Source organism: Scylla paramamosain, chromosome 29, assembly GCF_035594125.1.
Source record: "Scylla paramamosain isolate STU-SP2022 chromosome 29, ASM3559412v1, whole genome shotgun sequence".
Taxonomy (NCBI): Eukaryota; Metazoa; Arthropoda; class Malacostraca; order Decapoda; family Portunidae; genus Scylla; species Scylla paramamosain.
The window spans coordinates 18,916,880-18,939,379 of record NC_087179.1 but is presented as its reverse complement, the minus strand read 5'-3'; the positions used below and the strand labels follow the sequence as shown (position 1 = coordinate 18,939,379).

The following is a 22,500-nucleotide window of genomic DNA, read 5'->3' as shown; positions in this document are numbered from 1 at the left end:
AGGCCCTGTATAAAACATGCCTACCTATTTCCACTTATCATCCCAATTCATAAATTTGTGCAGTCTTGTTGCAAATCTTCCTTTTGACTCGGTACTAACAATCTGATTACTAAGTCTATAAAAACCTTATTACTGAGTCTTTTACTTGAATGCTGAGGCCATCAATCTCATACACGCTCTGTTATCTACATAGTTTCCTTGTCTCCCTGTACTCGTATTCCCATGTACGATAATACCTCTGTCAGTACGAAAGCCTTCCCCCTTCCTTTCACTCCACTTCCCGTCACTGGAATGTAATGAAGATAATAATGTTAATGGACACTCCTAGGGCGAAGCACGAGTCCCACCCTACCCTTGTCCTGTCCCTTCCTTCTTCCTTTCTTCCCTCCTTCCTTCCTTCCTTCACAAAACAATACATAACGTGACCTTGCCTGGCCAACATGGAGGAGCGTGTTAGGGAGTCAGTACCTCGCCTTTACTTGACGCTCGAAATAGGACTGGTGCTCGTCAATCTCTCGTGAATAGTAATTAGGTTCACTTTCTATAGATTCCGAAAGCCAAAAATAGACGGGGGGGAGGGGGGGGAGGCGTTATATTGAGGAGTCATTCTTCTGTTTCTCTTCGTTCTTGTCCTCGTGGTTGAAAATAGATGAGCATTCTTTTTCTTGTTCTTCGTCCTCCTCTTCCTCCTCGTCCTCTCCTCCTTCTATAGCTTCTGAAGGTGTTGTTGTTTGCTGTTGTTGGTGGTGGTGGTGTTGGTGGTGATGGTGTGTGGTCGATGTTTTTAATAGTGTTATTGGTGTTACTACCACCACCACCACCACCACCACTACTACTACTACTACTACTACTACTACTACTACTACTACTACTACTACTACTACTGTTCTAGTTTGTCTTTCTCCTTGTTCTTGTTTTTGTTCTTCCTCCCTCCACCACCACTACCACCATCACCACCACCACCACCACCACCTCTTATCTCACCACACTCCTTCACCCGCTCACCCACTCACCTACTTACCCTCTCCCCCACCCCACCCACACACACGCCCCACCCTCCTACTCACCCTCACACAGGAAAAACAAATCACACCGTACCTCTCTCTCTCTATACATTATAAACCCACCACCACTACCACCACCCACCACCACCACCACCACCACTACTACAACAGCATTACGTAATACCTACCAAGACTGCTGTAGATCACGAGACTGCTTTGTTATTGACTACATACGTGGTTCTGTAGTAGTGGTGGTGGTGGTGGTGGTGGTGGTCACGTGGTATCATTATGGTGTATGAAGGATAATTATGTGCTGAGAGAGAGAGAGAGAGAGAGAGAGAGAGAGAGAGAGAGAGAGAGAGAGAGAGAGAGAGAGAGAGAGAGAGAGAGAGAGATAGAGTAGAGAGAGAGAGAGAGAGAGAGAGAGAGAGAGAGAAACACAGTACAAGAAAACATGCAGATACACACTCTCTCTCTCTCTCTCTCTCTCTCTCTCTCTCTCTCTCTCTCTCTCTCTCCTCTCTCTCTCTCTCTCTCTCTCTCGGGAAATTTAGACTCAAGACTGTCATTGTTTTACCTAACATTAAAAAAAGAAAAGCACACACACCTGATAATTAATTTGCCTCAGTCTCTCTCTCTCTCTCTCTCTCTCTCTCTCTCTCTCTCTCTCTCTCTCTCTCCTCTCTCTCTCTTGAATGAGTGACGTGTTTAATATCCCATCCTGCTCCTGGGACTGTGTATATGTGTATATATGTGTGTGTGTGTGTGTGTGTGTGTGTGTGTGTGTGACAGGGTGTGGAAGTCAGAAACATAGATTGGACAAGGGAAGTGACCGAGGGCAGGAATAGAGGGGAGAGAGAGAGAGAGAGAGAGAGAGAGAGAGAGAGAGAGAGAGAGAGAGAGAGAGAGAGAGAGAGAGAGAGAGAATCAAATGAACATCTAATGTCAATCCTCGCTCTCTCTCTTTCTCTCCCTCTCTTCTCATCCCTTCCCCTCTCTCCCTTCTCCCTCTCTTTTCTCACCCCTCCTCCTCTCTCCCTCTTTAATTAGACACTCCCCGCCCGCCCACACACCCACACGCCCGTCTGTCATGAGAGAGACTGGGTGGGCGTGTTTAGTTTGACTTGAGGCACGCGAGTGATCTCTTGTCATGTCACGAGGAGGAGGAGGAGGAGGAGGAGGTGGCGATAGTGATGAAGAGGGTGAGAGGTTACTGGGTAGAAGGCATGGTTGTAAGGAGGTGGTGGTGATGGTGGTGGTGGAGGAGGAGGAGGAGGAGGTGGTGGTGGTGGAAGAGTAGGAGGGAGAATAGTTGATTTAAAGGTATTTTGGGCATTGCAGTTTAGTAGTAGTAGTAGTAGTAGTAGTAGTAGTAGATATTTATGATTATTTAATAGAATCATCACTCATTAGGCATCTTTTTCCCCTCCAGCACCACCACCACCATCACCACCACCACCACCAAACGAGAACACCAGACAACAATAGCAACACCAAACAACAGCAACAACAACAACAACAACAACAACAACAAGGGAATCAGCGTCCACCCAAGGGTCAGTAAAGCCTTTTATTGCCCCAGGTTATGTTCAATTAATGCTTTATGGCTCTGTCTCGCCGCCACATTCCTGGTATTAGCATTTTCTTGCCCCTCCCCCATAAAATTGGTTCGTTATGGTGAGACTTCGAAGCTTCAAATTACTGGTGATGCTTCGGATGTGAGTGTTTGTTGTTGTTGTTGTTGTTGTTGTTGTTGTTGTTGTTGTTGTTGTTGTTGTTGCTTTCTTGTTTTGTGACGTAACAATTTTTTTTTCCAGTTTTCTATTTTTTTTGCCAAGAAAAGAAAAGATAGAAAAAAATCTTTCCTTAAAAAACATAAAACAAACAAACAAACAAACAATAAAAAAAGAAAAACAAGAAACCTTCATTAGAGAAAGACATTAACTTCCCTCACTATGTCAACTCCAATCACAAACAAACAAACAAACAAACAAACAAAGAACAAAAAAACAGACTAACACAACCAAGCCATTGCTCGTCAACTCACTAATGACATGCCAGACTGTCCATAAGATATATAAACAGGAGCATTTCATTTCAAACACCTTTATTTCATCATTATCTCTACACTTATCTTTATCTTTATTATCTTTATTATCTTCTATGCGCAGTACCTTCACTCTCTCTCTCTCTCTCTCTCTCTCTCTCTCACGTGGGAGGGAGAGGTGTTAATGCAATTACTAGAGTAGTAATACAATATTTTTCTCACCTTATTTCATTTTATTTTATTTTATTTCATATTTCATTTTTTAATATCATTTTGTTTAGTTAATTAAGTTTGATTTCTTGAAATTTCCATTCTGTTTATATGTATTTTTTTTCAGAAGATACACTAAAATATTCATTCCATTAATATTACGTGTAGAATCTAGAGAGAGAGAGAGAGAGAGAGAGAGAGAGAGAGAGAGAGAGAGAGAGAGAGAGAGAGAGAGAGAGAGAGAGAGAGAGAGAGAGAGAGAGAGAGATTCTTTCCTCACTATCTCATGAAAAGTAAAGTTAAATTTCTTCTTCCGTTATTATTTCCTCCTCCTTCTCCTCCTCCTCCTCCTCCTCCTTCAATTTATCTCCCTCCTCCTTAATTTTTCAGCCTTCCATCTACCTCCTCCTCCTCCTCCTCCTCCTGGTTTTCCTCTCTTACTCCTCTTCTCTCGTTATCTCACTTTTCTCTCAGTTTCTTTCTCTGACCTTCGGCAGAGGAGAGGGGGGTTAGGAGGGAAGGGGAGAGGGAAGACGAGGAAGGATATGGAAGAGGAGGAGGAAGGAAGAGGAAGAGGAAGAAGAGGAACACTGAATCTTTTACATTATGGTTCTCTCTCTCTCTCTCTCTCTCTCTCTCTCTCTCTCTCTCTCTCTCTCTCTCTCTCTCGTAGTTTTATATATTTATTTATTTATTTATTTACTTATTTATTTATTTACATGTTTATTTATTTATTCAATGTCCATTATTCCTCACTATCACTACATCTTTTATTAATTCATTTGTCTATTTATTTATTTTATCGTCTATTATTCTTTTTAGCGTCACATTATTGAATTATTCATTTATTTATTCGCACATTTATTAAGTCTATAGTAGTCTTCCTTTGTAACAAATCTCATCCTCCTCTTCTCGTTTTCTTTCCACTTTTTATTTTTTATTTTGATAGTTTTGCCATCATAATTATCGTACTCGTGCTTTCGTACGTTTTCTCTCACTATCGTACCTTTAATTCTCTTTTTCTTTGTCTTTCTTCTATTTTCACACCCCATTTTCTTTCTCGTGGTGTATCATTACTTCCGTTTGTGCGTGACTGTTTTAATTGTGTGTGTGTGTGTGTGTGTGTGTGTGTGTGTGTGTTCTCTGATGTCGTAAGATTGCTGCTCGTTCATTGGTGGAAAGCTTCTGACGCCAGACTAATACTCGCAACTTCATTGGTGGAAATTTTAGTAACGTTGTTTTATTTTTGTTTCTCATTCGTGTTTTCTTTTTTTTTTTTTATTTATGACGTTCTTTTTTTTTTTTTTTTGTTTCTCTCTTGTTATTATTTTTCACTTTTTTTGTGTTTTTTCCCTTCAAAATCATTTATTTCCTGTTATTCGTCTCCTTCTGAAGTGTTTGTCAAAATTTTCATTCCTTCTGTTTTGTTACTCTTTTTCTTCTTATTCTTCTTTTTAAACATCGTGGAATTTGTTGTAGCAAGTAAACTGGAGCCACAAAATGACGGATCCAGTGCGCAATCTTCTTCCACTCAGCCATCCACCTATTGTGACCCCTAGTGGATTAACTTATCGACAGTAAAAGCTTCCATATCAAGGGCGGCATTTAATTTACAGGAAGGAGATTTACTACAACGGTCACATCTTTTGGCTATGCGAGTTCCCCAATCCTCTCTCTCTCTCTCTCTCTCTCTCTCTCTCTGTGTGTGTGTCTAGTACAAGTTAATGTGTGCCGTGCTGTTCTGGTCGGGGCCAAAATAGCCTGGACCCGCCTTTCCCTCCGTAATTTCTCGGCCACAGCTTGTGTTTCCGTGATAACGCCAGAGAGAGAGAGAGAGAGAGAGAGAGAGAGAGAGAGAGAGAGAGAGAGAGAGAGAGAGAGAGGGCGGTATGGGAGATTAGATAGTAGTAAAAGTTAAGTTCCTGTTGTAGAAATAGTAATAAAAGAAGAGGAGGAAGAGGAGGAGTAGGAGGAGGAGGAGGAGGAGAAGGATGAGGATGATGACTATGATGATGATGATGATGATTAGGAAGAGGAGGTAGAGTGGAAGGCGGAGGCAGAGGAGGAGGAGGACGAAGACAAGAACAAACTGTCGAGGAGAAGGAGGAGGAGGAGGAGGAGGAGGAAGAAGAAGAGAATCATACAGTCTAGAATTATTATACAGCCTTCTCTTACAAACTACTACTACTACTACTACTACTACTACTACTACTACTACTACTATAGACCAAACTTTGAAACCATTATTGGTAGTAAAACGAGTATTTTTTTTTTGGTCTATTACATTCTCTCTCTCTCTCTCTCTCTCTCTCTCTCTCTCTCTCTCTCTCTCTCTCTCTCTCTCTCTCTCTCTCTGCCATATACTCTTCGTGCTCTTTTCCAATATTTTCTTAACTTCTTTTCCATGTGTGTGCTTTTAGGGAGACACGCGAACTTCATAGAAAAAAGTGGAAAAGAAAACCGAAAAAAAGAAAAGAATAAGGAATTTTACACGTCTTTTGCACGCTTCATTAGGTTCTCGTATTCTTCTGGACCATCTCTCTCTCTCTCTCTCTCTCTCTCTCTCTCTCTCTCTCTCTCTCTACGTAAATTAAACGCACGCAAACATGAACAAAATGAAACGAAAAAAAACGAGTAAGAAAAGTGGTTATTTACTCACTCACTCACACGCACATTCCTTCAAAACCTCACCCACACACAGACAAACCCAACCACCCACACACACACACACACACACACACACACACACACACACGTACTTAATCGTAATTCCTGTGAAAAAAAAACTAAAATATAACAAAAGAAGTGGATTTTCTTGCAAGAGAGAGAGAGAGAGAGAGAGAGAGAGAGAGAGAGAGAGAGAGAGAGAGAGAGAGGTACATTTAAGATTACCAGGGGCTCAAAAGGATCGTGTAAACTAGGTTCAGAAACGCTTTGCTCTCTCACCACGACTATTTTCAAAGGCCACAGAGATGATTAGCCATGTTCCCAAGAATCTTTCTCCTGTTTATAATATGGACATATCAATCTGTCACTAGAACCGTAAAATCACCCTTAAAGACCCGTGTAGCATCAACTAGAGCCTTTAGAATATAGTGGAGTACTGCGAGGACGTGTTTCAGAAGCGTTCACCTAAGAGGCAGTGCGTCTCTGCAGCCCCGCGCCCAGCCACACACCAGCCAGTAGAGCACTCCAGTAGAGCGTCAGCCTAACGAGAGGAAGGGTATTCGCGCCTCTTCTCCTCTCTCGCTCCGTCACTTGCTTCGCCTACGCGGTCTTCCATACCAACGCCACACGCTCTTTTAGTAAGTGATGCCCACGCCACTGGAGCCTTTGAAGGGCATAGTGAACGGAGCAGACAGTTAACTATAATTGGAGATATTACTGAAATATTACTTAGCATGGATTCAAAGCCGAACAAAAGAAAACAGAATGTGAGAATATAATAAGATAGAAACTCTTTCAGTACAAGGGACGTGAGAAGATAAGAGATACAAAACAACAGTGTGAACAAATAGACAGTTAACTTAAAATCACATCGTAGATAAGGAACTGGAACTTGGCATAGATTTTAAGCCGAAAGGAAAGAAAGGAAGAAAGGAAGAAGATCGTGAGAAGATAAAAGATATTGTAAGAAACTCTCTCAGTATATAAACACAAGAGAATAAGAGAAATAAGAAGATAGAGAGATAAAAAAGAAAAAAATACTTTCTCAATATATAAACACGAGGAAACAGGAAAAGTGAGGAAATAGAGACAAAAGTAATACAAACACGAGAAAAAAAAAGAGAAATCCAAGCATAAATAGAAAATGTATGACAAATAAGCACAGGATAGTTAGTGAGAGTGGTCAGCGGGTAGTTAAGAGCAATTAGACCCAAACTACTGATACTAGCACTATCCCTGTTCTCTACCCGAGTGTGTGACCTGACCTGACCTTAGTGTGACCTGTTCATCATGTGGTCACTGCCCCTCGCTGCCCTCCTCGCCTTGACCTTGCCTGGTAAGAGAGAGTGGATCAGATTACTAGTGTCTCTCTCTCTCTCTCTCTCTCTCTCTCTCTCTCTCTCTCTCTCTCTCTCTCTCTCTCTCTCTCTCTCTCTCTCTCTCTCTCTCAACGACGTTCTTTGATTCCTTCGCCTCAAATATTTTTTTCTTTTCCTTCTTTCTTATTTTCTCTTATTCTTTGTGTCTTTTCTTCAATTATTTCTTGCCTGATTACTTCTCTCATCTATTTCTTTCTCGATCTCTCCCTTTTTTCGCTCTATTTATCGCTGGAGAGAGTAAGTTTCCTTTTTATGACTGATGGTAACACAGAGGCCTTCACTGTGTACCCTACCACCTTTGCCAAGCCCAACCATGCTTAGTAACCACCTGCAAGCCTCTATTTACCGCCAATTAGCACCCCCTCTCCCTTCCTCGTTTCCACCAGTACGCTGAACGGAAGGGAAAAGTTAACACAGTGTCCGAAGGAATTTTAATGAGCTGCTAAGTATGTTTTTTGCTGATAGTTGGCTGCGCAACGTGCTGTGGGAGAAGCAGTGATGGTTTAGTGAATCAGGTCAAGTTAGGTTAAGTTTTAAGTCCGTTTTCTGTTGATATTTGATGCTAAATGTGTTGTAGGGAGATAAATAGGTTAGTGAATGAGATAAGGTGAAGTACTTTTTTTTTTTTTTTTTTTTTTGAACCTTTGATGACTGACGTGTTGTGGGATGAGCAGTGGTGGTTTAGTGAATCAGATCAGGTAAGGTTTTAACTACGTTCTTGTTGATGTTGGATGCTAAATGTGCTGTAGGAAGAGAAACAGGTTAGTGAATGAAATAAGGTTAGATTTGGTATGTTTTTTTGTGATTGTTGATGTTAAGAGAGTGGTATGTTTGAACGTGTGTGTGTGTGTGTGTGTGTGTTCGCTCTCTTTCATCTCTCTCCTTAAGCAAGAAAAAAATAAAAATAAAATAAATAAATGAGTAATTCAAACAAACCTTCGTATCATTATCTTCCTCCTCCTCCTCCACCTCCTCCTCTTCCTCTTCTTCCTCCTCCTCCTCCTCCTTCATCAAACAATATTCTTACCTCCTTCCTTTCTTCATTTTTCAATAGCACAATTTTTTTCCGCTTCTAAAGATTTTCCTCTTAGTTTCATTCATCCCTTTTGCTTTCATGTTTCCTTTTTCCACGAGTTTCTTCTTCATTGATCTCTCTCTCTCTCTCTCTCTCTCTCTCTCTCTCTCTCTCTCTCTCTCTCTCTCTCTCTCTCTCTCAAGTTTTTCACGGTTCTTCCCAAATTTTGTCCAATCAGTGTCTTCCAAACTCTTTCTTTTAGTAATTTTTATCGGAAACTTTCTCTCTCTCTCTCTCTCTCTCTCTCTCTCTCTCTCTCTCTCTCTCTCTCTCTCTCTCTCTCTCTCTCTCTCTCTCTCGTGTCTGGAGTGGATGTTCTGGAGTCTGGAGTGGATGTTCTGGTGCTAAGGAGAGAGAGAGAGAGAGAGAGAGAGAGAGAGAGAGAGAGAGAGAGAGAGAGAGAGAGAGAGAGAGAGAGAGACACTAACAGAGGATCAGCTGGACAGGAACTGATGTGGTGAAGGGAGGAGGAGGAGGAGGTGGAGGAGGGAAGAGATAGATGGAAGAAGAGAGGGAGGAGGAGGAGGAGGAGTAGGGAAGAGATACAGGGGGAGGAGGAGGAGGTGGGAAGAAGGAAAGAAGAGAAGAGAAGGTGGTTCAGCAGAGATATTGGGAGGAAGAGGGGAAAGGAGGAGAGATTGAGGGGAGGCGGAGGAAGAACAGAATGAGAGAGAGAGAGAGAGGGGGGAGGGAAGCAAAGTAACGGAAGAGGAAGGGGGAAGGGGGATGGGATGGGAGAGAGAAATAGATGGTAGTTAAAGGGAGAGGGAGGGAAAAAGTGGGTGATGGGGTGGAGAAGGGGAGGAGGAGAGGGGAAGAAAGGGGATAGGAGGGTGGAGGAGGGGAAGAAGAGGAGGATAAGACAACTTTCTTTCAAGGCCATTTGGAGAAGAAGGGGAATGAAGGGGAAGAGGGGAGAAGTAGTAAGGATTATTATCAAACTTATTCCTCTCTTCCTTTCCTCCTCCTCTTCCTTCCTTTTTTCCTTTCTCGTTCCAGTATGTTAGTCTTTTATCGTCCTGTTCTCACTTTTTCCTCAATTCAATTCCTCTTAACTTTTTCTCCTCCTCCTCTCTCCTTTTTTCCCCGTCTTTTAACTCTCATTTTTTTCATTTCCTCTTCCTCTCTTTCTTCTTTTTCCTCTCTTTAATTCTCTCTCTCATTTTTTTATTTCCTCTTCATCTCTTATTCCTTTTTTTATCTCTCTCCTTTTAACTCTCATTAATTTTTCTGTTCCTCCTTTTCCTCTCTCCTTTTTTTTTCCACCACTTTTAACTCTCACTCACTTTTCAGTTCCTCCTCTTTCCCTCCTTTTTTTTTTTTTCCCTGCTCCCTCATAGAATTTTTCCCCATCGTATTACTGTTCTCTCCCTTTTCCTTCCGCTTTCCACTTTTCTCACTTTCTTTCACTTCTTCTCAGCCTCCCCTTTCTTTTTCCCTTCCTTCGTTTCCCATCTTCGTCCCTCCCTAGTCACTTTCCCCTCCTTTTCCTTCCTCTTTTTCCCTTCTCTTACTTCTCTTCCTCCTCTCCTTTCTCTTTTTCCATCCTTTTCTTTTCTCCCTTAATGAGACATCGAGGGCGTAAACGATAAAACGAAAAAAAAAGGAAAAAAAAAATGCGTGGAGGAGAGGTAAGGGGAAAAAAGGGGAAAAAGAGGAAAAAAATATGAGGTGAGGGTAAAGGTGACGGTGTAACGAGAGGTATTAAAGGGATAGAGGCGCCCTTGGGGTAACATAAGACCATGAAACAAAAGATATAGGGAAATTTAATGAAGGGAAGGAAGATATAGGAAGGTAGATGGGGTTATATTCTGAAACACTTACGCTCCGCACCTCCCCTACTTTCCAAAGGCTATAGTTGAAGTTCCGCGGGTTTCTGATGGTGTGTATAAGGTTCTGCTGTCAGGTTAATGAGGTTTTTGCTTTACTAACCGGAGAAACAATCTTGGGAACACGGCTAATTGTCTCTGTGGCCTTTGAAAGTAGTCGTGGCGAGGTTAATAAGATTTGTGCTTTGTTATCTGGAGAAACACTCTTGAGAATCCGGTTGAAAAAAAAAAAATTAAATTAAAGTAAAAAATCTTTCAGTAAAACTCGTACTCAAAACTCATCTTCCTAAATTGCAAAACAAGCTCAAAAATCCCATTACACTTAACCTTTCTTCCTTCATCATCCTTACTGGGAGAGAACCAAGCGACCAAGCCACCGAGCCACCGAGCCGCCTTGTGTGTACCCCTCCGCTCCTTATCAATTCCCTCGTCCTCCTTTACTCATTACCTTCCCGCGGCCTCTTGTGATTAGTTCCCGTGGCTGGCGTGTATTGGAGGTGACGGCGACGCTGACGAAGATAGGCAGTGCTGATGTGTTAGGGCGCGAGAGAGAGAGAGAGAGAGAGAGAGAGAGAGAGAGAGAGAGAGAGAGAGAGAGAGAGTGTATGATTCAATAAATTCATAAGTGTGTTGTGTTCTATAAAATTAAATCTGCTGTCCTTGAGTTGACTCTGTACCTTCTTCAGTTACTCCCATTAAAATCGTCTTTCACTGCATTCATAAACATTTAAGTCTTCCTCTGTATCTCCATTCCCAGCACCCCACACACACACTCCACGTCTCTTCTCTGACACACCCACACCACCCCTCGATAAGCCTGCACGCCCTCTCAGGTACACGCTGTTCAATATCACAACAGACAGGCAGGTCAGAGTGTCAGATGTTGTAGTGGTGACGGGCAAACCAGGCGAGGCGAGGGTTGGGTGAGCGAGACAAGGGTAGGTGATTGGAAACTGGTAGATTGCGAAAGGGAGAGAGAGAAGGAGAGGTGAGGAGGGAAGGGAGGTGTGATGAGTGTATAGAAGGGAAGATGGGAAAGCGTGAGAGAGGGGGAGGTGAGGGGGGAAGGGGAGTGGGAAATTTGAAGGGTATGTGTATGAGTAGATGAGGAGATGGGGAAGGAGAGAGGTATCATGAACACACACACACACACACACACACACACTTTCTTTTTTTCTATGTTATATCGAATCTGAAACATATTGATAAAAAAGGAAAAAAAGGGGGAGAAGGAAAAGAGATTATTGATATTAGACTCGTTAAATCTTGTGAACTTTCTCTTAAAAGATCTGTTAACTTTTATACTAGAGAGAGAGAGAGAGAGAGAGAGAGAGAGAGATTTGAGTCAGTGAATAATCTAGTAATATATTCACTCATTCACTCCAAATATTTTCTCATTATATTATTTTTTCCTTCTCCTCCGTCCTCTCCACCCATTTTTTCCTCCCTCCCTCCCCTTTCCCGTTTTCTCTCCACGTCCTTCCTCCCGGTTTTCCCTCCCTCACCTCTCCCTAGTTTTCTCTCCCCCTCCCCTTCCTCCTAGCCCATCCATCTCGTCTCGCTAAGGTGAAAACAATAGTATAATTTAAAAAAGGGAGGAATGAGGTGGAAAAAGGGAGGGAAAAACCAACACCAGCATTTACATAGTTAATGGCCAAGCGACTTCACTTAATACGGAAACTTGACAGGGGGAAAAATGAGAGGGAGGAAAAATAAGAGAGGAAAGAAAAAAAAATATAGGTAGGAAGAAAAAAAAAATAAGGGAAGGAATTTTTAAATGCCACGTCTAGACTACTGCAAAATTTCCGGTTTACACTCACTTAGTACTGGGGCGGATGGTACTCAAGTCACACGGGGCTCAGGATGTGTGGTGCTCCAGACACTTGGTGCTCAAAATGTCTCCAGAGTCAGACGTCTTGACTACAGGCTTTGTGAAGGCAGCACGTGGATCTGCGCACACTAATATAATGTTCACTATCCCATCCACCACTTACTCTGTCACGTATTGTTGTTGTTGTTGTTGTTGTTGTTGTTGTTGTTATTATCATTAAAAGAAGGAGACTGCAAAAGATCGGTTGGGCTACACTGGGCAGAGAGAGAGAGAGAGAGAGAGAGAGAGAGAGAGAGAGAGAGAGAGAGAGAGAGAGAGAGAGAGAGAGAGAATGTAGATGGGCTTGAAACATTTAATAACTGGGAGATGAAGTACTCTCTCTCTCTCTCTCTCTGTCTGTCTGTCTGTCTGTCTGTCTGTCTGTCTGTCTGTCTGTCTGTCTTCCTTGTGTTTCTTTCCCACTAATTTTCTTCTCTTTTCTTTCTTCTTTTTTTAAACTTCTCATTTTCTTTTTATTTCTGAGCCAGGAACTTCATTCTTACCTCCTCATTATTTTTTCGATATTCCTCCTCTTTTTTCTACGTCACTGACCTTATCATACCTCCATTTTTTCTTTCTTTTTCTTTTTTCTTTTACCTTTCATTAATTTAGCCTTTTCTTTCTTTCTTAACCAGTAATATCACTATCACTTCCTCATTATCATATTCTTTTTCGATATTCTTATTCTTTCCAGACCACTGACCTCGCAATGACTCAATTTTTCATTATATATTTTTCTTGTCATCGTTTTCTTACCTTCTTTCATTTCTAAACCAAGAAAATCACTTCCTTGTTATTTTTTTTATTCGATATTCACCTTTTTTAGATCACTGACCTCAATGTGACTCCATTTTTTATTCGCTCTCGCTCTTTATTATATATATTTTTAAAGTTTTAATTAATTTTACCTTCTTTTTTCTTTCTAAACCCGCAACAACAACATTCTCACTTCATAATTATATATTTTCCTATATTTACCTTTTTCTAGATCATTGACCCCATCATAATACAATTTTTTCAATAATTAGGGTCTATTTTAACCTCTATATTTTCTGCTCTTTTTCTATCTCTCAATATAACCTCATTTTTTGCATTATTGTACTCGATTTTTCTTTCTGTATCCGCTGTCCTTTCTCACTTCAGTCCCTCGCTATCTGGGCTGACTATCGGGGAGTCACGAGGTGGTGGGAGACAGAAGGCGATACCCTGTCATTAGCCCGTCATTACCCGCAGCTAACAGGGCGTCTAAGTGTAGCTCCTTTAATCAATATTGTAGTGGTGCGTTTGTGTTAGCGTGGCTGTTGGGTGTGTGTGTGTGGCTGGCCCTGATCACCACCACCACCACCACTACTACTACTACTGCTACTACTACCCACAAATAATAATGATAACACCAGCATCTCCACTTTCATGCCTCCTCCATTATCGCCACCACCATTACCACCAGCCGCCCATAACCTCCTTTACCATTCCCATCCACCCATGTCTTCCACGTCCATTAAGATCAACAACAACAAGAAGAACAATATCAATAATAACAACACCAGTCTCTCTCTCTCTCTCTCTCTCTCTCTCTCTCTCTCTCTCTCTCTCTCTCTCTCTCTCTCTCTCTCTCTCTCTCTCTCTAGGTTTTCTTCGTGTATCCCTTCATATGTTATTTCTTCTCTCTTTTGTCTTCCTCTTCTTCCTTTCTCTCTTGCTCCCTTTTTCCTCCTCCCCTTCCTCTTCCCCTCTCGTTTCCTCTTCCTTAGTTTTTTTTTTCTTCATTCTTTCCTCTCCATGTGTTACCTATTCTCCTTTCTCCTCCGCCTCTCTATTTTTCTCCTCTCTCTTTCTCTTCCTCCCTTTCCCCTTCCTTCCTCTCTATCTCTCCCTTCCTCCTCCTCATTTTTCTCCTCCCTCTTCCTCTTCCACCGTCCCTCTCCCCTTCCTTCCCTCTATGCAGTGTGGGTCAATGAAATGAACGAGTTTCCGCTTCATTTACAAGAAGGCAGTACGTTTTCTTTGTAACTTTTGATAATCAACTTATTCCTGAATCATAATTAGCATTGTTATTTTCTGTCTCTCCCCGCCCCCTCTCTCTCTCTCTCTCTCTGCTCAAATACTACATAAGCCCAATGAAGGCCACCACCACCACCACCACCTCGTCACCCTCATGCTCCTCCTCCTTCTCCTCCGTCAGGCTGGTGCTCGTGGCCAGTGGGACCCTCCTTCGTGGACGCCCCTGTCAATGTGACCGTCAGTGAAGGGTCCCATGCTTTCCTCCCCTGCAGAGTTGCCAACCTGGGCGACAGATCGGTGAGTGGCAACCCTGTGTGTGTGTGTGTATGTGTGTGTGTGTGTGAGGAACTGTCTCATGGCTTCTTCAACCTTCTTGTAGCTTTCCTTGTCTTCTTATGTTCTTATGCTGTGTGATATTTTGAAACACCTTTGCGCCGCACCTCCACCGTTTTCTAAAGCCTCTAATTGAAGTGGCACGGGTTTTCAATAGTGTTTTTATGGTTCTAGTGACAGATTAACAAGATTTCTACATTATTAAGAGGAGAAACACTTTTGAGAACACGGCTAACCATCTCCGTGGCCTTGGAAAATAGTCGTGGTGAGAAGGCTGAGCGTTTCTGAACACGGGCCTGTGCTCCCAGTGCTGGGTAGCGTGTAGTGATGTGAAGGGCTGAGTAACGATTCACTCGCCTATAAATCAGTGCTGCCTTAGCCATACCATGTAATTTCCCCTAAGTTACATTTAATTTCCGCTACAAGACACCCTTTTTATCATCCCTTGACCCACAGCCTACCTCACGGCCCCTGAAACTCACTCTCTTACGCCTCCAAACACTAATCAGGCAAAGCGCAGGGCAGGGTGCGGGTGATGTGGGTGAGCGCAGCTTTCCAAAGGCTCTAGTTGAAGTGACATGGGTTTTTAAGGGTGTTTTTATAGTTATGCTGAAAGATTAATAAGGTTTCTACGTTATTAACAGGAAAAACACTCTTGAGAACCTGGCTAATCATCTCTGTGGCCTTTGAAAATAATCGTGCCCTTCTGGCTTTCTTATCGTCACTACTTCCTCCTCTCCCTCCTTCAGGTGACGTGGATGCGGAGTCGCCGGCTGCACATCATCACCGCGGGCCTTCTCACCTACTCCCCCGATGACCGACACAGGGTGAATGTCCTGCTGGGGCGGCCGGGGTAATGCTCCTCCCGCCTCGCGTCTTATGCTTCTGTACTTCTGCTTCTGCGCCTTCTGCTGGTGTTGATTTGTTGACTTTTATTATTTTATTTATTTATTTTTTTTTGCCACTGTTATTGGTGTTTCTTTGTTGTTTGCTTCGTCTCTTTATTGGGAAAGTAATGGAAGTAATGAGGAGTTTCGCCACTAACACACACACACACACACGAATTTTGAAAGTTGTCCATCCATATTCCTCCTCCTAGTCCTCCTCCTCCTCCTCCTCCTCCTCCTCCTCCTCCTCCTCCTCCTCCTAATCCATTGATGCACGTAATTAAAGTGAATATATGGATTAAGTGAGAGGAATTAGGAAGGACATAGGGAAGTGAGGGGAGGACACACACACACACACACACACACACACACTTGTATCTCTTCATTACTCTTTCATCTAATCTTGTTTTTTTCTCTTTCTCTTTCTCTTCTTCCTTTTCCCATCTCTCCTTCCCTCCTATCCCTCCTTTCCTCTTATCACTTCCATCTTTCCACCCTCCTTTCCACTTTCCACTCATTCTTCCTTTCTTTTCTCCCATCCATTCTATCACCCATCCACCCACCCCAACCCTCCCTCCGTCCCTCCGTCAGGTATTGCATCCCAAGGGCACGGACGAGTGGAGCCTGCTGATTCGCCACGCCCGGCCAGGTGACGCGGGGTGGTACGAGTGTCAGGTAAACTCCGATCCGAAGATTACGACGCCGGTACTGCTGGTGGTGAAAGGTGAGAGAGAGAGAGAGAGAGAGAGAGAGAGAGAGAGAGAGAGAGAGAGAGAGAGAGAGAGAGAGAGAGAGAGACATATACCTAACAACTCTTTCCCTCTTCGTCTCTTTCCATGTCACGCCACAGATGCAAATTTGGAAGACCCTTTCTATCTACCAGAACACGAGGGAACTGACAACTGTGAGTACTGATTCCTCTTCCTCTTATTTGTGTATATAATTTATGTATATTCATGTATATGTTTCTGCTGTAGGTATAACAGTGTCTCCTCCTCCTGCCTCAGTCACCCAGGCGCGCATTGAGGGGGCGCAGGAGAGGTACATTCAGGAGGGCAGCATCCTGGCGGTGACCTGCACAGTGGAGCACGAGGGGCGCGCCGCAGTGGAGGCCGTGGTGTGGTACAGGGGCGCCGCCAGGCTTGACTATGATTCCCCGAGGGGCGGCATTGCTCTTCAGGTGTGAATCTTGTTTTCTTTTTTGTTTTCATCTCCTTTTTCGTTTACTTTCACTTCTTGTTGTTCTTGTTCTTCTTTTACTCCTTCTTCTCCAGAATCTTTTTGTCACCACCACCTGTTAATGCCAACATCCTACTGTCCCCCCGTCCACAGACAGAGAAAACCCCGAGCAGGACAGTCAGTCGGCTCAGGCTCTCGGCAGTCACCCCGACAGACTCCGGCCGCTACACGTGTCGCGGGGATGCTGGCAGGGCGGCGTCAGTAGTGGTCCACGTACAGTCAGGTTAGGTTCCCCTTAAAACTATCCTGTTGGGGGTCCGTTTTCTGTTTATTTATTTATTTATTTATTTATTTATTTTTTGGTGATTTGAATGATTACTTGGTCATGAATGTTTAGGTTAGTCTTAAGTTTTAAGACAGATTCACGCTCTTACGCTTTACGCCAGCAAACAACAGCAAACCAGCAACACTAGCATTCCCTTCTATCTAACAACTAACTAGCTAGCTATTAATAAACTACTTTTAGCCTCTAGCTCGACTGTCCTTGGCTTATTTAACCAACCACACCAACGAACACATACAAATCACATCACAATAATTCTCCCCATCTCAACACGTCTCTTTTCCCTTCCCACAGACCCTAACCAACAGCCAGTTCTCCCATAACACATCTCTCTTCCCTTGACGCAGACCGAATCAACCGTGCCCATCCTAACATACTCGTATCTCTTCCCTTCTCACAGACCAGCCCCGCGCCGCGGTTCACCAAGGGGGTCACAGCGGCTCTCAAACACTGACACCACCTCGCCTGCTCCTCTTCATCCTCGCTGTCATCCTCCTGTGTCTCTCTCTCCGATGACGCATCTCCACTACTTTCAAATGGTTCTAATTGAATTGACACGGATTTTTAAGGGTGTTTTTATGATTGAAGTAACATATTAACGATATTTATTCATGATTGTGTGTTTTTAATGGTTGTAGTGACAGATCAACATGTTTTTTTTCTTATTAACGGGAGAAACACTTGAGAACCCGGCTGATCATCTCTATGGTCTTGGAAAATGGTCGTGGTTAAGTGACACGGGTTTTTAAGGATGTTTTTGTTGTTGAAGTGACAGATTAACAAGATTTCTACAGTATTAACAGGAGAAACACTCTTGAGAACCCAGGTAATCATATCTATGGCCTTTGAAAATAGTTATGGTGAGAGAGCAAGAGCCTGCGACCTGCCCTAAGCATCCCTTTATTCCGCAAACCTGTGTACTGCAGCCTTCGTGGTGGTGGTGGTGGTGGTGTACATAGATATGGTTTTAGATGCTATTTTCAAGGGTAAAGTTTTGGGTTTTATAGTGGTTTGGGTATTGATACTGGATGTTTGGATGTGGAGAGAGAGAGAGAGAGAGAGAGAGAGAGAGAGAGAGAGAGAGAGAGAGAGAGAGAGAGAGAGAGAGAGAGAGAGAGAGAGAGAGAGAGAGAGTGTGTGTATGTGTGTATTTCTCCCCTTTTCCTCTCAAGAAAATATATTGAGGCAGTATTTTGTGTTAACCGAGCCACTCATTAATCATTAGTCATGCAGAGGTACTGGAGGGGTAGGTGGCTGATTGGCTGACTGGTTGGTTGCTTCGTTGTCAACCAGTTAACCAGCCGTGCCACTTATGTATTGATTATTCTGTAGTTATTATTATTATTATTATTATTATTATTATTATTATTATTATTATTAGATGAACAGTTGTTTGAACATTTTCCGTAGTTACCATATTGTTGAATGTACGCCCCTATTTTGTGACAATTCAAAGATTCTTATTTATTTACGTTAGTTTTAGTATGATAAATAGTCCCTTTTTGCCTTCAATATCTATTTCGTATACTTTCTTGTATCTTTGTATCATAATTTGACTCGGTGTGTGTGTGTGTGTGTGTGTGTGTGTTGAGCCAGTGTACTGTGTAGTCTTTTACCATCCTCATAATAAACATAGTCGTAATTATGCTGCTAATTAACTAACATTTTCGTGGTGGTGGTGGTGGTGGTGGTAGTAGTGGTGGTGTGGTCATGTCTGATAATGAGGAAGGTAATGTTTGTTTTGTCTTTTCGTGCAGCTATGCATTTCCTTATTTGTTTATTCAGTTATTTATCTATTAATTTTCCTATATTCTTAATGATCTCGTAAATATCGTAGTTCCTAATTATCGAACATTCAAACAATCTTTCTCCAGAATTAATGAAGAATTTCAGTACAGCCGTTATAGTTCAGCTTACAAGGAATTTCAGTACAGCCGTTGTAGTTCAGCTTACAAGGAATTTCAGTACAGCCGTTGTAGTTCAGCTTACAAGGAACAAAACAACCATTACAAACCACTAACACCACTCGTAGTAATAGTAGTAGTAGTAGTAGTAGTAGTAGTGGTAGTGGTGGTGGTAGTAGTATCAGTAGTATACTCTCTTCATAAACTAATTTTCAGTACAGACAACATAACATTAATTTTGCTGACATGTAACAAAACAAGTACAGATAACCAACTCCTCATAGTAGTAGTAATGGCAGCAGCAGCAGCAGCAGCAGCAGCAGCAGCAGTAGTAGTAGTAGTAGTAGTAGTAGTAGTAGAGTAAAAATAACTCTTAAGACACACTACAGTATATCCAACCTCTTCACTACAACATCTACGGACACTGAACAACACAGGCAAACCACCAATAACCTAAAGAACTACACTTCAGTCTCATTTTCAGGTCAGACGCGGGAACCGAACCAATACAACGAGAGACGGCGAGGGAGGCTGGCCAGGCGCACTGGGCCTATTCGCTGGTGGTCGCCGTGCTGGTCACTACTGCTGCTCCCTGCTGTTGCCTCGACGCCACATGTGCTGGGCCGTTATCATCCCTCCCGCTACCTCTTTGCCAACTGCCAACCCCAAGATATTCAGAATATCGTAAGTAAGTGTGAAATTGTGGAAGTAATGTTAGCTGTTCTCTCGACGCCACGGGTACTTCCTTGCGCCGTGTTCTCTCAGCCTAAGACATCCAGATTACCTTTAAGTATGTTTGGGGATTATGGGAGTAACCTTAACGTATTTTGACAGGGGTGGTTTCTGGACAAAAATATGGTGGCTTTTTTTTTTTTTTTTTTTTTTTTTTTACCCGTGACGGTTCAGTAATCAGATCATTAGTGGCGAATTAACAGGGAGCGTAAACGATATGAATGATTCATGGATGAGGATGACGGGTGGAAATAATGGAAATAAGTAGGCGTGCTTTATACAGGGACTACCACGTGTGTCTGATGGCTTCTTGCACCAACACTTGTTTCATTGTTGAATCTATGGGTTTTTAAGTTTTTGTAGGGAGTAAAGTTGCTTTGATTTTGTTCCAGCCTTGTCTAGTATGTATATATATAATAACCTTGAGGGATTTAACAGGTCTCTAATTGCATTGCATTGTGAAAGGTAACCATGCGTACGTGGTGTATTCTACGGCTTCGAGTACATTTGTGGCCCAGTCTTTAACCGTTCCTTAAGAATACTGAAGCAAGTCGTTCATGGTTAGTTCTCTACTAGATTTCTAAGTAACGAGATTTTTGCTCTTGAGAATTAGCTGCATGTACGTGTCTGGTGCGTGCTGATTGTGTGTTTGTGTGTTTAAAGGCGGTGTGGCGAGGAGGGTACGGGGGAGTGGCATGGTGGTGCGTGCAGTACGGTCGGGTACTGTAGTCTTTGTCTTGAACAGTGGATCCGTGGCAAAGTCGTGGGAGTCGGGTGGGTTAGATGGAGTGAGTAAAACGTTGTGGGATGTTAGTTCAGACGGTACTAAGTGTAGTCAGACGAATAAGTTTACATTTTTTGGCCAAGCAACATTGTAAGTAGGTTTCTCTTTAATATTGTCCAATAAAGGTAAATTAAAAGTTTTCCAATAATTCACTTTAATTTATTTTAGTGACATGTACTTAGTGAAATGTACACTTAGTGAAACGTACAGTTTCATGTCCCTAAAAGCAAGTGTTTTACAGGCGTGGTGTGTGCTACTTTGAGAAGCTCGGCGTTGCAGGATCCCAGTGGTGTGTGCTACTTTGAGAAGCTCGGCGTTCCAGCAGAGCAAGGCTGCCCCTCTCACCACCGCTACCCATCGCAGGCCCAAAGTTGCAGTCCTAGGAGAGCCGGAGGCTGGAACAAGACCGTCCAGAATGATTATTAGTGTATACCAATGTAATAAAAATCACTACTATATTGGACTGATATTCCAATTGGTAAAGGTATTAAATCCCACCCAAAAAAATTTTGGCTTGTGTATTGTATAACCTCCAATTGAAGGTATTAAGTCCCCTAACCCCCCAAAGAAAAAAAAAAAAAAAAAAAAAATGGTAAAGGAATTAACTTTAAAGTCCTTTAAAGATGTGTTTTCACACATACACGAGGGCATCTATGTGCAAAGTGCATCTTAAAACTTAGTTTCTACCAAAAGGAGGGTTTAATTCCTTTACCAATTTGTTTCTACCAAAAGGGGGGTTTAATTCCTTTACCAATTTGGAGGTTAGTTATAAAATACACACAACTTATCTAATTTCAAGCCAAAATCCTTCTCCTGTTAATAGATAGAAGCCATGTGGTACACACCTTGTACAGCAACTTGAGTATTGTAATTCAACTTTTTATTAAGAATTAAATTCTAAGCTAACGGTAGCCAGCATCAGGAATCCACGGTGGGAGGGGGGGACCGCTCAGCGGGAGAGATTGTGACGCCTTCACGTCCCGACACACCAGAACCTGAAAAAAAAATAAAAATAAATTAATTACCTATTCATCACCCTATCCTAGCTTTCGAGTGATTATCATACACTGGCAAGTCTCTTAGGCATCGGCAGGCTATAGCTTATCAAGGCGCCTCGCCTTCCCAGCTGTTTAAAGGGGGCGGTGTTATATCTGGGTCCCCATATCCCCTCCCACCTTCAGTAAATCACTTCTTTATATTTAGGCTTCCACTTCTTCCTTTGACCTTCAGAATGGTTGGAAAGATGATGATTCGAGAGGAACTGACATGAAATTTCGCCTTACATCAAGCACATGTTGGGTGGAAGGAAACATTGGAGCATACGAGTGCGTACAAAACCGAGTGTTGCACTACTCATAACAGGTTCTTTGCCATCCAGTCACATTTCACCTGTTCCGGTTCATGGATGCCCAAGACAGGCCACACTTACTGCAGACAAGCTCATAAGGCGTGAAGATGTCAGGAATTCCTAGATCACAGACAACTCAAACAAGGGGACACGAGGAGGGATGTAAAGCACGTGCTGTCATGAGTTGCGCAACAATCCCTGCTCTACACATTCTTATATTCCAGTACTTAAGAAGCATGCAATTATTACCTTTCCAATTTCCAACGCAAGTGGCAAATATGAGATTCTACAGGAGCGTGGGTCACAACAGTCTTCCCCTGGTGTGGTACTGGCGTCTGCCCATACACGAGCCGCTCCCCGCACACCCACAGCCGCACGATGGCCAGCAGTGATGTGCCGCAGATCCGATCCCTTCAGTTAATTCCGGCTCATCCAGAATATCTACAACAGTTCTGCTGTCAGGATACAAACACTCATATAACACTGTACTGTCCTAATAGTTCCCTAGCCTGGAGTCATAACAGCAAGGTATCATATTAATCATTTGAATTCACTTATCTAGTCACAGCGCCACAAATGTCTCACCAAAGCACATTGGATATATTTAACTTTAAACTGAAAAATACCGAAACTTCATCTTCCAAACGTAGAGCAACTGACTGCTTTCCTTCACTCATGAGATATGTCGGGGCCCATGCTGGGTCTCTCTCCGTGCTTTAGGTGAAGTGAACCACCCCACATCAGGCTGGACCTCAACTCTTGACACCAATCAGCTGACGTGGGTTGTTTCTGTAATATCATTTTCGTATGATCATAAACGGTATATAAATGCAATGGAATAACAGAACACATGTGCACTGAAGTTTATACACATCTATCCAAGTTACTGCGCATTACAAGATGGTGCC

General features: G+C 42.7%; 1 protein-coding gene and 1 long non-coding RNA gene across 9 annotated transcripts in view; one reads left to right on the top strand and one right to left on the bottom strand.

Annotated features, from left to right (window-relative positions):
- The window catches only part of LOC135115547 (zinc finger protein OZF-like), a 36,200-nt gene extending 15,500 nt beyond the window's left edge, over nucleotides 1-20,700 (top strand). Inside the window, exons 1-10 of one of the 7 annotated variants that reach the window (XM_064032420.1) lie at nucleotides 6,332-7,264; nucleotides 14,264-14,379; nucleotides 15,165-15,242; nucleotides 15,894-16,026; nucleotides 16,153-16,206; nucleotides 16,280-16,482; nucleotides 16,635-16,764; nucleotides 17,225-17,363; nucleotides 19,213-19,412; nucleotides 20,486-20,700. In XM_064032420.1, the coding sequence (XP_063888490.1) occupies nucleotides 7,219-7,264; nucleotides 14,264-14,379; nucleotides 15,165-15,242; nucleotides 15,894-16,026; nucleotides 16,153-16,206; nucleotides 16,280-16,482; nucleotides 16,635-16,764; nucleotides 17,225-17,340 (876 nt within the window). In that variant the 5' untranslated portion in view covers nucleotides 6,332-7,218 and the 3' untranslated portion in view covers nucleotides 17,341-17,363; nucleotides 19,213-19,412; nucleotides 20,486-20,700. Of the gene's footprint in view, nucleotides 1-6,331; nucleotides 7,265-14,263; nucleotides 14,380-15,164; nucleotides 15,243-15,893; nucleotides 16,027-16,152; nucleotides 16,207-16,279; nucleotides 16,483-16,634; nucleotides 16,765-17,224; nucleotides 19,417-20,485 lie in introns of those variants that run through there. The other 6 variants (XM_064032419.1, XM_064032418.1, XM_064032421.1 and 3 more) reach the window with 6 other exon arrangements.
- Nucleotides 20,492-22,500, bottom strand: part of LOC135115549 (uncharacterized) — a 2,247-nt gene continuing 238 nt past the window's right edge. The window contains exons 2-5 of one of the 2 annotated variants that reach the window (XR_010276021.1): nucleotides 22,219-22,381; nucleotides 21,842-22,047; nucleotides 21,090-21,239; nucleotides 20,495-20,639 (exon numbers count right to left, since the gene is read on the bottom strand). This is a non-coding gene — a long non-coding RNA (uncharacterized LOC135115549). Of the gene's footprint in view, nucleotides 20,640-21,089; nucleotides 21,240-21,841; nucleotides 22,382-22,500 lie in introns of both variants that reach the window. The other variant, XR_010276020.1, reaches the window with a different exon arrangement.